General features: G+C 43.0%; 1 protein-coding gene across 1 annotated transcript in view; it reads right to left on the bottom strand.

Annotated features, from left to right (window-relative positions):
• Positions 1 to 2729: 2729 nt before the first annotated feature.
• Positions 2730 to 15870, bottom strand: part of LOC128310070 (uncharacterized) — a 35201-nt gene continuing 22060 nt past the window's right edge. The window contains exons 2-6 of the mRNA XM_053046610.1: positions 5734 to 5936; positions 5257 to 5662; positions 5077 to 5180; positions 3180 to 3621; positions 2730 to 3107 (exon numbers count right to left, since the gene is read on the bottom strand). Coding sequence (XP_052902570.1) covers positions 2979 to 3107; positions 3180 to 3621; positions 5077 to 5180; positions 5257 to 5662; positions 5734 to 5936 — 1284 coding nt within the window. The 3' untranslated portion in view covers positions 2730 to 2978. The remainder of the gene's footprint in view (positions 3108 to 3179; positions 3622 to 5076; positions 5181 to 5256; positions 5663 to 5733; positions 5937 to 15870) is intronic.

Below are 15870 nucleotides of genomic sequence, written 5' to 3'. Positions count from 1 at the left end.
GCGCCCAAAGGTATGCAATGCGCACCTCATCTTTAAGGTAAGGAATCATAGCAACAATCAATTGCATACTTTCAGGCGTTTTTATTTCAACCACTTCGATCCGCCTGTTTGACTCTAGTTTATTTTCTCATCTTGTTTTCTGGCCTGGAAGAAGCTTGTTGGAAGAAGCAACCTAAATGTTTTATACAATTCCTCTAAAGTACAAATAATACTGTAAATTTGGATTGCTCTACATCACGCTAACAAGCTTGTAGAAGAAAAAAAATGAATAATACAAATCCTTCTCCGGCTTTTGATTTTCTAAATAAAATTGTTAGTACCTACTTAGGCTACAGGTCATTTCCCATTTGCCGTTGCAATAATGCTCTGATTTGTTGTGTTCTTTAGTAAGGAGGTAGCTTTTAGTGTTTCTTCCTCCGTCTTCGACGAGAACCTCACCTCTACATATTACATGCCTATTTCTAACCGTATTGTGTGTTTGGAGTGAAATTTTCTGACAGTTATTTACGCCTCATGAAGAGAAGAAGAGTGAAGAGTGAATTGTGTGTTAGAGAGAGTAAACTAAACCGTATCTTGCTTTTAGAACTTGAGTCAGAGTGAATTTCGTTAATCCACCGCTATCAGTGCAGGATAATTCTTTCCTGATTCGTATCTAAGTTGGGAAGGAAACGCTCTAGCAGATGCCATTTGCCTGTGTTTTTATTAAAACGAAATGAAATAGTTTAAAATAATCAACATCGTTTGATTAACCCCTTTAGTACAATTCCACGAATTTGTTCGATATGTCGTGTCGTATTGGCGGCAAATCTGCCAGAGCACTGAGCCCAAACTGACTGATTACTTTCCGAACGTTTGATCACTCAATTGACTGTTATCCGCATGCTAGACCTTCCTTTTAGTAGTTCCGCGTAAAGTGATACTAAAATGAACATCTTAATGAGATCACTACTGCAGCGTTCTTTACGTTTGGCAACGGGATAGTTTCAAGTTAGTGGACCTCGGGATAACTATAAGTATTGTTCACTTTTCTCACACTCTCACTCGCACCTCCCTTTCATACAACAAATCGCAAATATAGACGCATTCGCTACGCGCTAAACTGCAAGGATCGGAAAACATTATTGCTGTTATTGGGACGTTTGTTTGTCATCTATCACCTACTGGAAACATTTACTCTACTCGTGTACGTGTACGTGACCTGAAGACTTTTTAGAACATTCTTTAGTACCATTAGTATCCATTCCGCACTGTCACAACTGCTCCATCTAGCCGTCGCGGGGCAATGGATTTTTTTTATTCTTGTGGTAGCAAAATCTAAAATGCATTACATGCGGAAATCGTCGGACTCCCATTTTCCGGTCATACTGGATTGCAGGGTTTGCTAGTGGTTTTAAAATTCTATAACAACATCTTTCTTCCTTCGGTTTTCATGCTTCATGCTTCAACTACGTACGCTTGTATGCGTGTGTGTGTTTTTATGTTGCATTTTTCTCTTTTGCTTTTGCTTTTGTTTTGGCTACATAACAGACACCAACCAGCGTTGCTTTAACATTCATGCATCGGTTTTACTCAACACGTTTAACTACTTACAGGTTTTATTTTAACTTTTTTTTGTTATAGTTTTATTTTCTTCTTTTTTTTAACGATTAGTACGACATGCCTTTATTTTTCGTTAAGATTAGATCTTTTTTCTTCCGTTTTTTTCTTCCTCTTCTAATCGTCAATTCGATCCTTCATCCGCGGACAACTTCAACCTATCACAGTGAGCTTTGTGTATTCGCGAATGTGATCGTGTGCGACGAGGAATCGGAATCCCGTGGAATAGGGGGAGGAAGGGGCGGTATAAAAATGCAGCCACGAGTGCAGTAAAAGTTCGCTGATTATGTACTTAACGCGAGGGGAACGGTTATGGTTTTGCAGTTCGAAGGACCTTCGTCGTGAGTACACAGGAAGGGAACGGTATAATTGAATTGGTGGAAGGGATTGCCTGAACCTAGCGAATGCCTCGGAATGGTGGGAATCGTTCTACTCTAGGAAGAAACATGAATTTAGAATCGAAAGTAATGAATAAAAACAATAAATTCCTCACGGCACGATGTGTGCAGACCGTTCTTGGTTGTGGGCCCCAAAGGGTGGGCCAACGATCCTTTATCGTTGTATGGTTCTATGTACAACCACCTTTCCATTCTGACGTAGGAACACAGATTTTACCACTTATTGCCATGAGCAAAAACCACTACGGACCTACTACGCGTTGCTGCTTACTGTCGCTACTAAACGCTAAACAACGCCGTTGATAGTGAATAGTGAAAAAGAGCGAACTAATCGTCTAACACACTTCGCATTTTTCCTGTCCTGTTGATTGATAGCTTTGCTGGTTTCTTTTAAGTGTTCTATATGCACTTCCGTTAGCTACTGTGGGATGAATGTGATATGTGTGTGTGGGTGAGTGTTTTTCTTTGTCTACACTTTTGCTCTTCACAAAATGTCCATCGGTTTGATGGCTTTTGTTTGCTTTAGCTGCTTTACCTTTAAAGCAAAGAATTATTACCATTTACAGCTAGTGCTTACGACTTAAATATTATACAAAATAAAACAAAAACGCTTAACAAATTATATTTTCCTTCGTCCCTCCTCAAATAAGTTAGGAAAACTGATCACCTAAAACACCAGAAATCATTTCCACTAAATGAATCAATATGATCCAAACAGCATTGAAATTACGGAGTTAGTCAACAGGCAACGAACAGAGAACAAGGCCAGTCGAAAAAACCGATTGTTGTTGCGATGTTTAGATCGTTTCACTAAAGGTTCTTCTTACGCGCGCTAAGCAGCTCTAAACAAGCTGCACCTTGAAACCACGTTTCACTTCTATTCCGCTTGCTGCTGCTCTCATCCTTTCTCGTTTTTGATGCTTTGGAAGCTAGAATTATTGTGTTTGTGTATGTTTTCTTTAATTATTTCACTAACATTTGCCTTTACTTTAGTCCACTGCCACCTTCGTGCGCTAGTAGTGATTCCTTCGCCTCTCGCTTGCCACGCTTTTTTTCCTCCTTTGCCAGCATTTTCGCAAGCTTTTCCTCCTCTTTGGCAATGCGTTTTTCTTCCTAAAATAAATAATATTATTTAGAAAAAATTAAACAACATTCATTTCCGTTTTCCCACATTGCACCACTCACCTTTCGGGCCTCCTTTTCCGCCTTCTGTCTGGCTTTTTCTTCCTTCTTTTTCTTCTCGATCGTTTCGTTCTTTTTATTGTCGTACTTTTCGTCCTGCTTGGATAGAGAGCTACTGCTGCAGCCCATACCGCCGCTACCATCGCCAAACCCTGCCTTACTGCCACCGCCCAGCCCGGACGGACCGGCCGATCCAGCGGACGCGGCGGACAGCACGCGTGCCTTCGGTGTGGAACTGGTGACGGCCGTTATGAGTGACGTGGTGACCGGTTTGCCCGTGGCCATGTTCGTTTTGTTGATGGGTGATTTCGAGGCGACCGGGGCAATTTTCGCGTTCAGACCGAGCTTTGAGGGGCCCGATTTGCCCGGGCCGCCGATCTTTTCCACCGTCATCAGCGGTATCGATTCGACCGGGTTCGCCGGTTTGCCTGGCTGGGTGTAGTATCTGCAATCAAGGGTGGTTTTGTTATACTTTCCGATAAATGGATATATTTGATAGTTCATTCAACCCTGTATTCATGAATGCTTCTATGAGTGAGTTTTTAGCACAACGAGCATTTAGGATCCTGATTTCGAAACATTCAAGAATCTAAGGCATGACATCGAATTTTCAGAAGCTGCTCAGATCAAGAGGAGGCGTGGTAGACCCAAATTAAGATAGAGTAATAGCGTTGGTCAGAAAACCCGGAATATTTCAATGGGAGACCTTAACTCCTGTAGCAGATAGCTACAGGTTTAAGGCCTAAAAACTGTCCTAACACCAGATAAGTAAGTAAATATTTAAATTATAAAACAAATAACTTCTCGCACAACAAGTTTTACATATAACGAATTAAACTTACGAACTAAACTCGTTATAAGAGGGTAAGGCGGTACATTTAGCATTCGCTGTGCTTCAACATGCAATGCACAACTCATATTGCATACATTTAGGCGTAACGTCTTCCTATTAGAACAGTGGGCAAATTTGTAGCTAAGCGGACACAGTGAGATTTTCAATTTAATTTTTAATTTCCATGTTGTTAATTCATAACAAAAAAATCAAAATTAAGTTATATTCTACTTCTTTATCGACACATCGAGAGGTTTAAAACACTGCCTTTTCTAACAAAATAATGTTAAACACACAAAAAAAACTCTACACGATCACACAACCAACAAACTTCATTTAATTAAACGTCACCATACGGGATCGGGGCCATCATCGCTGTTTGGTCTAATAAGATTTAAAAATCATTTCCCCCCATTTCCCGTATGCAAAACACACCGATTTGGGCTTTGCCACATTGCCCGACGGTGGTGTGGAAAAAACAAAACTTACCACATGGTTGCCAAAGTGTTTTTGCTTCAGCTTCACACAGAATTATGGCAAACTTTGTTGGCCACAAGCCACAACGGAGGGGGAGAAGCGTTGTCCCTTGTTCCTTTAGACAACCACATTACCATCTCCAAATGTCTACCGGCGTGCAGAAAGATGAACACAAATTGGTACAAAACAAATGTGCACCGGAGAAGACCGCTATTGGTTTCGTCCTGGAGGAAAAGCTACCTAGCACCACAACTTTACAGTTCTTGGTCTTTTGTTCAAACCCAAACAAAGAAACTAGTGCGCGAATGCAATGCCGACAAGCTGCTAGCTTACGGTGGAAGTAAAACAAGGAAGCTAAGGAGTGTTTCGGGTGATATTTTTGGCATTCAAAGTATGGAAGTTTTGGGGAAGCGCAAAAAAAAAAACAATCCGCCAAAAAGATGGCGGATGGGACGGAAACACTTTGTATTACTCTTGTGCTTGGCCACTCGCCAACATCGCGTGATAATGCTGCGTTGCATAATTTGTTGCCTTAAAAAATAACTTTCCGAGGCACGGCACTCGGAGCTTCCCCCAGTCTCCCGCACTTACTTGAATCGAGCGCCCGGATTGGCAGGAGAAGGTGTTCGGTGGCGTGTTGGACTTTTGAACTCAATGATCGGTGGCAACCGATTTGGCATCTCCGGAATACGGTTCTGTGCTCGAAGGATGGTAAGAAAATGGATCAGTTGCAGAGTGGTACGCTAGAGCCTTTTAGGCGACCCGGCCTACCTTCATGTAGTATTGTCCCTTTTTGTGGTAATGCTGGTAGGATGGGTTGCGCGGTATGGCACCGAGACATCCGCTCGTACTGCAACTGCTGGTGCATCCACCCGCACCGTGCCGATGACTGTGACCGTGCAGCGAACCATCCGTCATACCGCTGGTCGACGACGTGGAAGACATACCGGACGTACCGGACGTGCCGGAGCAGCTGGACATGTTCGAGATGCCGGACACGCACGACGAACCCGAACTCATCGAGTACAGGCTGGCGGATTGGGTGACCCGGGCATCGACGCTGTACGAACTAGCGGATCCCGGCACGCTCCAACTCTTGCTTCCCATCGAGTACGTGCTGGCGGAACCTTGCAACCGCCATGAAGTGGAACCCGACGTAAGACGGTTTATTCTTGCCCTGTGCGGGAGAGGAAGGAACCGTAGAAGGAGCAGAATTCCTTTTTTGTGCACCGTAGAAAGTTTGCTTACCTGCAGATGACACACCGCAACGGAAGCAACCGTTGCGCCACAGCACTTTGGATGGTTTTGACGAAGCACCGGCGGCACACGACCCGATGGCCGCACGGTGACGTCTGCATAGTTGCGCGAGCGTTGATGCAGATGACGCACTCATCTTCCTGCGATGTCGGAGGTTCCAGTTCGCTTTCCTCCAGTTTACTGAGCAGCTTTTCCTGCAAAGAAACCGTTGGGAAACACCAGCCGTTGATTAGTGACAGCTCGAATTAACGTCTCGTGAAGAAGTTTTACTCAGCAGAGCTTTATTCGGAACAATTATATTCGTGTTATTGCTTATTCCCTTTCAATCATCCCATTTGGCATTCTTTGAATGAATATCAAAGATCCTAATCGCCGATCGCCGATTGTGCGATTTTTGGAAATTTAACAGCAGAGTTAATTTATAGCACAAAATTAAAAAAAACGGTAAAAAATTGATCAAAAATATCTTCCTTGATTATATAAAATATTTGTTTCTATGTGATAAATTAAATGTAGACAAGAATATCGACTTTGTGACTTTAAAGTATAAACGAAATTGCACAAGGATTTCCGAATGTATAGTACCAGGAGAGCATGCACGGAAGAGGTAGCGCCTAGTACAATAATTTTGCTCAAAAACCGCCGAAAGGTATGCAATGTTTAAACACTAACTTTCCATACAAAACCAGCTGTTTTCAGATTTCCGATACCAGGAGAGCATGTTTTTCAAGAGGTGACACCTGGTATCAGTCGAGCAAGATGGCGCGCAAGGTGGCGCACAAGATGGCGCGCAACTTCGTATGCAATGTTGAGCAACACTGCATACAACAAACTTGCATGCAAGTTCTTGCATGCAATTTCTTGCATGTAAACTTGCATGCAAGTTTGCATGCAAGTTTGCATGCATGTTAGCATGCAAGTTCGTTGCATACAAGTTTGTATGCGCCATCTTGTGCGCCATCTTGCTCGGCTGATACCTCTTGAAAAACATGCTCTCCTGGTATCAGAAATCTGAAAACAGCTGGTTTTGTATGGAAAGTTAGTGTTTAAACATTGCATACCTTTCGGTGGTTATCGAGAAAAATTGCTGTACTAGGTGCTACCTCTTCCGTGGATGCTTTCCTGGTATCGGAAATTTGAAAACAGCTGGTTTGAATGGAATTTCGTACCGGCCGATGGAAAGTTTAAGCGGGATGAGCGAGATGAGGACAAAAATCGTAGAAGGCGTTGGACTAATCAGGAATCGTAAATGTACGTAAATCGTAGAAAATGTGATCCAAGTAGTGGCGTTATGGTTCTCCTTAGCGCATTCAAACGTTTATATAAAGACTAGCTTACTAGCCCCGTTTACAGGGCTACGCAACAGAACTCTGAGGTGTACGCAAGGGAGCTTTCTTTCCGAGAGTTTGCTGGTGTTGTTAAATCATGTTTGAAGTACACCTCGCTAACACCGATAATACCGTAGCAAAATTATAGGTCCCCCTTTAAAAATTCCGCCCTGGACCTCCGCCAAGCGGATTGATCCTGCACTGAATATGTTCAGTCGAAACTCCAAGTAAAGTTAATGTTGTATGCTAAGTAGCCATGGAAAAAGCGTAACACGTGGCGAGAAATGTCCGCGCTATATAAACCCTAACCTATTCGTTCCCGTTCCAGCCGACAGAAGCACTTGGACTTTAGTGAGATTGGATCTTACATGTGTTCGAATACACGGACCACAGTTTGATTGGATCTTTGAAGTCATACCATAGTAGCTTATTGCCCCGATTATTAAGATGTTTAATGTCCCATCGTGAACAAATAACCACATGTGCATGACGTCTAGCGATTAAAGGATTTGCTTTCCAACAATGTTCGTCTACCGTGGCAGGCTGTGGCAGGAAATAAAACGCTTCCGCCACACGATAAGCATTCAAAACCTACCAACACATACGCACACACTCACACTCCTTCTTTAGACTGTAAACTTGAGCAAGTCTAGTAGCATCGGAACAGCCTTCCACAGTCACGCCGGCAAGTCTAACAACCCCCGCCCCGACCAGAAGGTAATTGATTCTTCTATTTCACCGAACGACTAATTATGACCGTCGGCCAACCACACATGAGCTTCCAACTACTTTCCTGCCGGGAAACTACTACTTCCGATTGGTGCAGCACTCGACGTACGCGAGGAGGATCGTTTTTTCCACTCTACTGCGATTTGGCACCATGCTTCGCAACACACCGGACAGGTTGCGGGAATGGGCCAGGAAGTCGTCTGTCGTAAACTATCGTTCTTCGTACGTACTTTGAGTGCAATAACACTGACCCGACCCGGTTAGAAGGGTATGCTAGACCACAACGTAACGTGCGAGTCCTGTCTTTGGAGGTTTAGAGAAGACTCACGCCCACCCCCTCCAACAACAATACGTCAAACCTAGACGGAAACAATTATTAGTGCATTTGCCACCTTTGCTCTTGCGGTTCTTTGCTCAGCGTTCAACGCACTTCACTGGTCACGGCAAGGTGTAGACGGCGTCTAGCGTCTTTACGCGACCCTCGTTGACCTATGACGACTTACGCGCGAGCGCTCACTGCACGCAAATATTAACGCTTTGGTTGGGCTTTTTGGGCAAAACATCTCGAACAGTGTATGGTACAACGGAGTTCAAGACCCTGCAGTGTTCCACCAACAGCAGTTTCAAACCTCCCTCCTCAGTTTATGTGCAACATTGTGAGACATTTGCAAAACCGTCCGTGCAGGTTCAAGGCAGAGCAAACCAGGGGCGTATGATGGCATTAGTGTTTGCTGTTTGGACGGATCCGTTTGTAGCGGGTTTTAAGTGGATAAATGGCGGCAGAGATTAGACGTATGATTAGACGTGCCTGAAAGTGAGACGAAGTGAGCAGGCAAATGTCAAGTGAAACGGTGCACGTGCAGCAAAGAAGTGATCGGTACCGGTTTAACAGAGCCCGAGTCCGGAAGCTATGTGTACAGCAGTTGACGCGATGTCTTTTTGACTAATTGATTCCTCAATAGCGTCGTTTTAATGTGCTCCTTTGAAGTCATTTGCAGGAAATTTGATTTCTTGCTAGATCTTCATGTACTTGTTCGCAATAGAGCGAGTTAATGATCACTTTAATAGAACGTATACGGATATCAGGAACTAATTAAAAGTTACCTCTTTATTGACCGTACCATATCAGGAGGTTCAAGACGCTTAAATAAAGACCTCAACTGATACCTGATGTTCACCAACAAATTAATTGGGTTTGTCTAATTAAGCTGTTTCTTTCAGATATAGGAGCTCGACTCACATCTTCACAGTACAATTTTCTTCACGCTTCCAATTGACCGTGAATTATTAATTCCTCACCGTTTGGCTTCGCCGACAGATACAGATGATGGTGTTGAAAGTGATCACCAACACCTCGCTCATTACCATCGCATGATACCGTTTCGTTTGAGAAAGGGTTTTAACCGGTTTTCTTGGGATTTGGAGGGCCGTAGGGCTGTGTGAAGGCTATTCGACCTTGAGGCGATCGTAGATGCAGAGCATCAATTTGGACGAGCGGTAAGCGAGAAACCCCTCCGACACAGTGTGACACAAGTGTGAAAAAGGGTGTATTGTGTACCTTATTTGAGAAGCCCTAAGGGCGAAATTATTTAACTACAATATGAAAGAGTTTTTTTTTTCGGTGATCGTCGAAGCCAAAAGAACATGAAGGTATAATGTTGATAAATGAGAGGATCGTTTGTCAAAAATAAAAATGGATTCAATTGTCCTGGGAACGTTAAAGGATTTTTTTCTGTTGGTCAATCGAAAACAAGCGTTCCATTTAGGATCGCTTCTAGATCGTTCCATTTGAACCGTAGCCGGTACAAAACAAAGAGTGACACAGAATGAAATGGGTGCACCGGATTGCCTCGCGATGGCTTATTTATTCGAACACGGTCTGTCAGTTTCTTTTGCGTCTAGTAATCATCCCCTTGAGAATTCTCGCTCACTCTCACTTTCTCACACTGTAACCGGTGCGGTGCGGTGGTTCCAAAACTTCCGTCAATAGCACTTCTTATTTCGGCAACGGTGGAGATAACCTTCGGCCGCGCGTTCCGAGTGACGAATGGTAGCAGCCGCTGTTTGCCGGCGATCTAATCCAATCCTTGGCTAAGGTCAAGTTCGATGGCACGGTAATTGAAATTGTTCAACAGTGTCGTACGAGCTTGAAAGCGAGCACAGCAAGCACAAAACTATCGCGATCAGGCGGCACCGCTTCGTGTTTTGGGTAAGCGATAGGCATCCGTTGGCATCCACTGGCAGTACGAACTCCTCGATGCTCGTACACCTTGTGCATAGCAAACGCATGTATGCGGATGGTAATGCACAACCGTGTCATTGTGTGAGCCGTGTCGAGACTTTGAACAGTTTCCTTCGAAACCATGTTGGATGCCTAGCATAGACTTGTTGGAGGATAAGGTAACGTGTACAAATATGCTGCCCATTTTGCTTCCCCTTCGCAATTTATAAAATGTAAGACAATTTATAGAAAAAAATGATTAAATTCCAACAGCCTCGCTTGTGAAACATTCTGCAACATGGTTGAAACATTTCGTTAGACACATGTAACGCACCAACCGAACACAAACAGGAAGCAAACACCGTTATGGTTCTATTGTTCGATCGCTTCATATGTTTTGTTTTTTTTCCTAACAAAATCAAATAAATCCATTGCAAAATAAAAAAAAAACACACAAAAACTTGTTCTGTAAATGAATTTAAATGTGCATTAATATATGTCTGCTCCGAGTGAAGGAATACAAAGCGAAACGGAAATAACGTTAAGTTTTAGTTGGTTTTAAGTTCATTTGCATACTGAATGTTCGCACTTGGCAGATCAGCAGTTTCCACAATGAGAGAGGCCTGTCCCAAACCACTACGCTTTCTTGAATTCGGATTCCAATTTTTTGCAGAATGTGACAACATTTTTGTCAAGGACATCGGCGCGACTTTTGCGTTACGGAACCAGTTTTTAATAAACTGAAGGAAGCATTCACTGTATAGTGATATAACGTTTTATAGCCAAACCTCCCCCGAAATAAAATATTCAGTATCTTTGTTCAGTTATGTTACTAATCCTATATTCCGTTGTTCGATTGAGAGCCAATTTTCTACGCAGGAAAGGCAATTCTACAGGAAAAAGGGTCGTTTTTTGGATAGCAATAAATCATCGCTTGTCAAAAAAAAGGCACGTGCATAGCTTCAATCACGAACATCACTATATAAAACCAGTTGCAATCGGAAAATTGATAGTTAAACGGTTACCTTTCCTTCGGTTGCATCATTTACCCATGTAAACATTGCCAAAACTCCGTCCCACCCCAAAGAAGGCAAAAAAAAAACATTGAACTACTACATCCACCACTCGGAAGTTCCTTGCACTTGCTTCTTGCGCTGACCGGCCCGAACAGAAGGACTTAATTAGCTCATTTGCATGCGACCCACCGATAGCGATACTGCATGCGACCCACGCCCAACCATCAACCGTCAAACGTCTGCGTTCTCGTGCGCTCGGTAGCGTGCGTACAGCGTGTGTCTCCGATCGATCGATTACGTCTTGTGCGTTTACCGATGTACCGATGGGGCACGTGCTGCCGATAATGGCAATGAAGACATGAGCAAACGTTGCAAAACTCCCCCTTGGTTTCGGTTGGGTTTCGGTGTTGGTGTTTCAGTCAGCATATTTTGGCGTCAACTTCTTGAAGCTTTCTGCTGGCCAAAAATTGTACCCTCGAAACCTTTTCTGCATGGAGCTTGGAGGGTTTCCTTAAGGCAAATCATGGGGATATCCTTTCGCTGGAAGACTTTATACGATGAGTCAGTAGAGGCAATGGGTGGGCAGATAAATGTCTTAATTAGAAAGCGAAGTGTTTGTGTTGGGCATTTTTTAAATTTAATTTTATGAAAGGCATTGAAATGCTAAACATTGAACCAAATTTATTTAAAAGGGGATCGAAGATTTTCGGTTCTTATACAGCCTGAAACATAAATGTAGGACTATCAGTTTTTTTTTAATAATATGATTCAAAGTTGTAATGTATTTGCAAGAGGATTTGAAAAGCAGGGGTCTTAAAAAGGAAAGAACAAGTTCAAAAATAAACTTCCTAAATCATAATATAATAATGACAATAATATCTAAATATCTATATCATAAATGATCAAATGATCATTGTGTAATAAAATTTTTATAAACGCGTATCTCGGGAACTGCCTGTATATAAACAAATGAAAAAAGGAAACAATAAAATAATAAAAAAACAAGAAAATAATTAAATAAATAGGTAATCAAACAAGCTCGGAATAAAGTCAATAACTGGGAGGAAATGCTCAGTGACGATCAATTTCGGCAAAGTATGCCGACAATAATTTAAATTAAAAAATATTGATAAGTATACAAATTCATAAATAAATAAATAAATAAAATATTTAAGTAGATAAAGGAATCCATAAAGAAATAAATTAAATTATTATTTTGTCAAACAAATGATCGTATAATTACGCCTGGCACTGTACAATTACGTTATGAAAGTTCAAAAAAATAATATTACATGCACACCACAGCTATCACGCTGCGTTAATAATTTATCTCAAACTGCCCACTACTCCACCCTAAATGGCTAAAGGTTCCAATTCCTCGTCAATTGAGTAAAATGCCTATACTGCACACTCCAAGCAGCTCCAAAGCGCACACCCCATTGCATACAGAATAAAACATGTATCATCGTCTAGACGGTAGCGTCATGATTGTTCCATCACAAAGTCAGCCTGCGGAAAGCATTGTTTTAAATTATGCTAATTGATATTAGTTCCAGCTAGTCGATCACCTATCGTTACGCCCGGCTATTGGCTGTAAAACTGTAGCGCCACATGGGAACTCCTTCCATGTCCTGTTTTTTTCGCATTCCCATCTAATTGGTGTACTACGAATCCCGGCCATTTTCCTAGTCATTGCTGCTCCCACCCGGTAATCTGCTCCCTCTTTTTCCGTTGAATTAGTTCCTGTTGTTTTGTTTTTTTTTTTTTGCTGTAAAATGTGATGCCATTTATTGTTCGTTCGGTTAGCTTTACATACGGTCCTCCCTCGGGAAAGCCAACGGTTGCGTTGAATATGGATTTTTGCTACCATGAAGTAGCAATGAAGGAACGAACCGTCAGGGTGATGAATAAAACGCAAGCCGACCGGAAGTGATTCACTCGCTATCGGATTGGGTGGAACGAGAATCGCAACGGACTGCAAATTGGCCCGTGGCTGGGAGGGATGCTTAATAAACGTTGCATACTAGCGGGAATGATGATGATGGTGATGAGCTTTCGCGAAATGTATGTGCTAAATTAGACGGGATAACTTCGTTGCGGATGGTGGACGATATACTTTCACGCGCTATTGTGCCCCATTGCAGGAAGAGGAAGGTAAGCCAGTGGAATTAAATTTGACACACCCTAATGATCGATTAGTTTTGGGGTAAAGATAAAGTTATTTTTCACTTTAATTGCATTTATGCAGACATGGTCTCTTTGTGGGTTATGGTAATAAATGTGTATTAAATTCGTCTTGTGCTCTTCGTCAAATTAAATTATATTTTATTAAAATATACAATAACTAATGATAAAATTTCACTTTGCTAGTAACAAAAACCCTTCTTCCAGTTTAACATTATTTAAAAGATGAACTAACAACATTGAATAATACTTTTCATCTGTTGTAATATTTTATTGTGTAAGTTTAAATTAATTCCCAGCAGACTCCTTTAGGCACTGATTAAACGATGATTAAGCTAGAGTCTTCTAATCGCAATTAAGCCATTGTTAAGCCTTTTGCTTCACACCAAAAACGAATGAACCGTTCCGATAGCCGGTGTAAATAATCGATTTACAGCCGTTGACACACAGTTTTGTTTTCGCAATCGAAACCAAGCAAAGGTGAAGCAGCATCTGCCCTGACGCAGCCGTGAGGGTCGACTGGGATGCGCCCTGGCTTAGCGGATGGCTTAGCGGTCAGCGGTCACACCATTCGTGCTTTGCACAAGATTTAACAGGTTCCCTAATCCCACCAATTTAATCTAAAAGAGCCTTAGATGCACAAACAGGTACCAGGCGCTGCACCAGAAAGCCGCGCTTTAATTTTGGGTGCTTTCGGTCACTTCCTCGGCGCAGCGTACGCTTTACGCGAAGCGCAACGTTTATCACCGGTGACCGTGAAAACATCTAGCGCTGGGGCTGGGGCGATCGATGGGCTACCCACCACCATGATCGGTTCGATGAGCCGCGCGGCAACTGTGACCGTAGCGACTACGCCGTTAGATGCCGCTCAGTTTCGCGTTGATCGTCGCGCGCTAATGATCGTTTGCATCGAACGCTTGGCGTAGTAGCGTGTTGCGCGTGCGTAACGCGAAAACCCCTTCGAGTGGAATTGTTTGTAGTGTGCGAGTGTGGTGGTTGGAAGTGAGTGAATTGTGGCAACGAACGAAATTACTATTTTGTGACCAGTACCAGCAGTTGAGAGATTATGATTTACAATATACGATCACATTCCCAAAAACAATGTGACATTACATCCAACAATCACATCACTCCCGCGGGGGTTCGTCGCTTGCCAAATCAACTCTCCCGTTGAAGTCTTTCGTTTTCTTCTCGATTTTAAAAGCAACAAAATCAATCCATTTAAAATGTAAACATAATCTTGATACTGTGCTACCCATGCTTACGACAGGTGTATCGCGGGTGTGTGGCGAAACATGGGCCGGTGCCGAAAATGGAACCGTATTTCGAATTTTTGAAAAAAGGCCGATCGTACGGAGAAGCTTCTCGGCTCGGCTGTGTGGTGGGGTTGAAATGCCGAACTTGGCACAGGTTCCGGCGATATTGAACTAATTTCATCAGCGGTGGTGGTGTTGAAAAACATAAAACAGAGACCCAAATGCAACGTAAAACATGCGTTGAAATTCTGCTGCTTTGCTGCTTATATTTAGTCACTTCGTGGGGAGCGTGGCATGCGTTGTGGATGTGAAATGTGGTTCGGAAATTTTTAACCATCACAGCAACACGCACGCGACACACCAAATCTGTGACCATAAAACACTGCAGTTGATGATTGCATCTGATCGTGCTGGGGCGCCTGGGTGTTGAAGTTCATTGTTTTGTCGTGCCGGACCCCGTGAGATGACGAGATGCCGAACCTGACCCTGATGAGATACATTGCTCGGCGGTGTGTTTCAGCGGAGAAAAGCGTTGTGCGTCTTAACAAAGTGCACCAAACGCCACGAGATGCAAGTTCGATGTCAGACCCGTGGGGTCGAGGTCTGGTTTGAAAGATCGGTTTCATCCGTCCGTCTCACTTAAACACCAATCTCCATAAGCAGTCAATTAGCGATGCACAAAATTGTGGCCCCAAACAAAGCTGGCTCGTTGCGACAGGTACCGCCGGTAACACTGCCGAAAAAAAAAGCGTCCCCTAAGCCCCGGGAGGGATCGTCCGGATCGCGCTAATCGATGTCACACGATTGGGACAGCTGACATTGAATCTTCAGCAGCCTGGGGTCGGACACGGTGAACAGTACGCGCCGGCGTACAATGTGCGTACGGTCGTGACACTGACTGGTAAACGGTTTTGAGGGATCTTTTTTTGGTTTGTGTTTTGTTTTTACTCTTCGGCACGCGGCGGTTTAATGCTTGTGAACGATGTGCTGATTGGCTGGGTTCGGCTGCTTGCCTTCACGGTGGCTCTACGGCGCGGTACATTCAGTGTCACCGAAGTTAGCGGTTATTGTTTTGTTTTGATTTCTTTTTCTGCTCTCGAGTTTTTGCGCCGTTACCATCGGCTTTAAGTGTGCTGGTAGTGGTGTAATGGATGAACCATTTAAAGTTCCGTTGGAAATAACGAGGCAGAGAACAAGTGATCAAGATAGAAGTTAAGTTCAAATCCTTTTGGTGAATTAAACGATCTAGAAAACATCATAGCAGCAAGCAATGGAAAAGAACAGCAGAATTATTTTATTTGCAGATTTCGGCTAGAAAACATAAGCGAACTGATTGCTTCAGCAAAAATCTCAGGAAATAGATAACAGTTTGGATAGTACATACCGCTCCCCCA

This window comes from Anopheles moucheti, chromosome 2 (genome assembly GCF_943734755.1).
Source record: "Anopheles moucheti chromosome 2, idAnoMoucSN_F20_07, whole genome shotgun sequence".
NCBI lineage: Eukaryota > Metazoa > Arthropoda > Insecta > Diptera > Culicidae > Anopheles > Anopheles moucheti.
The sequence above is the reverse complement of the archived record's forward strand: the minus strand, read 5'-3'. Positions and strand labels throughout refer to the sequence as shown.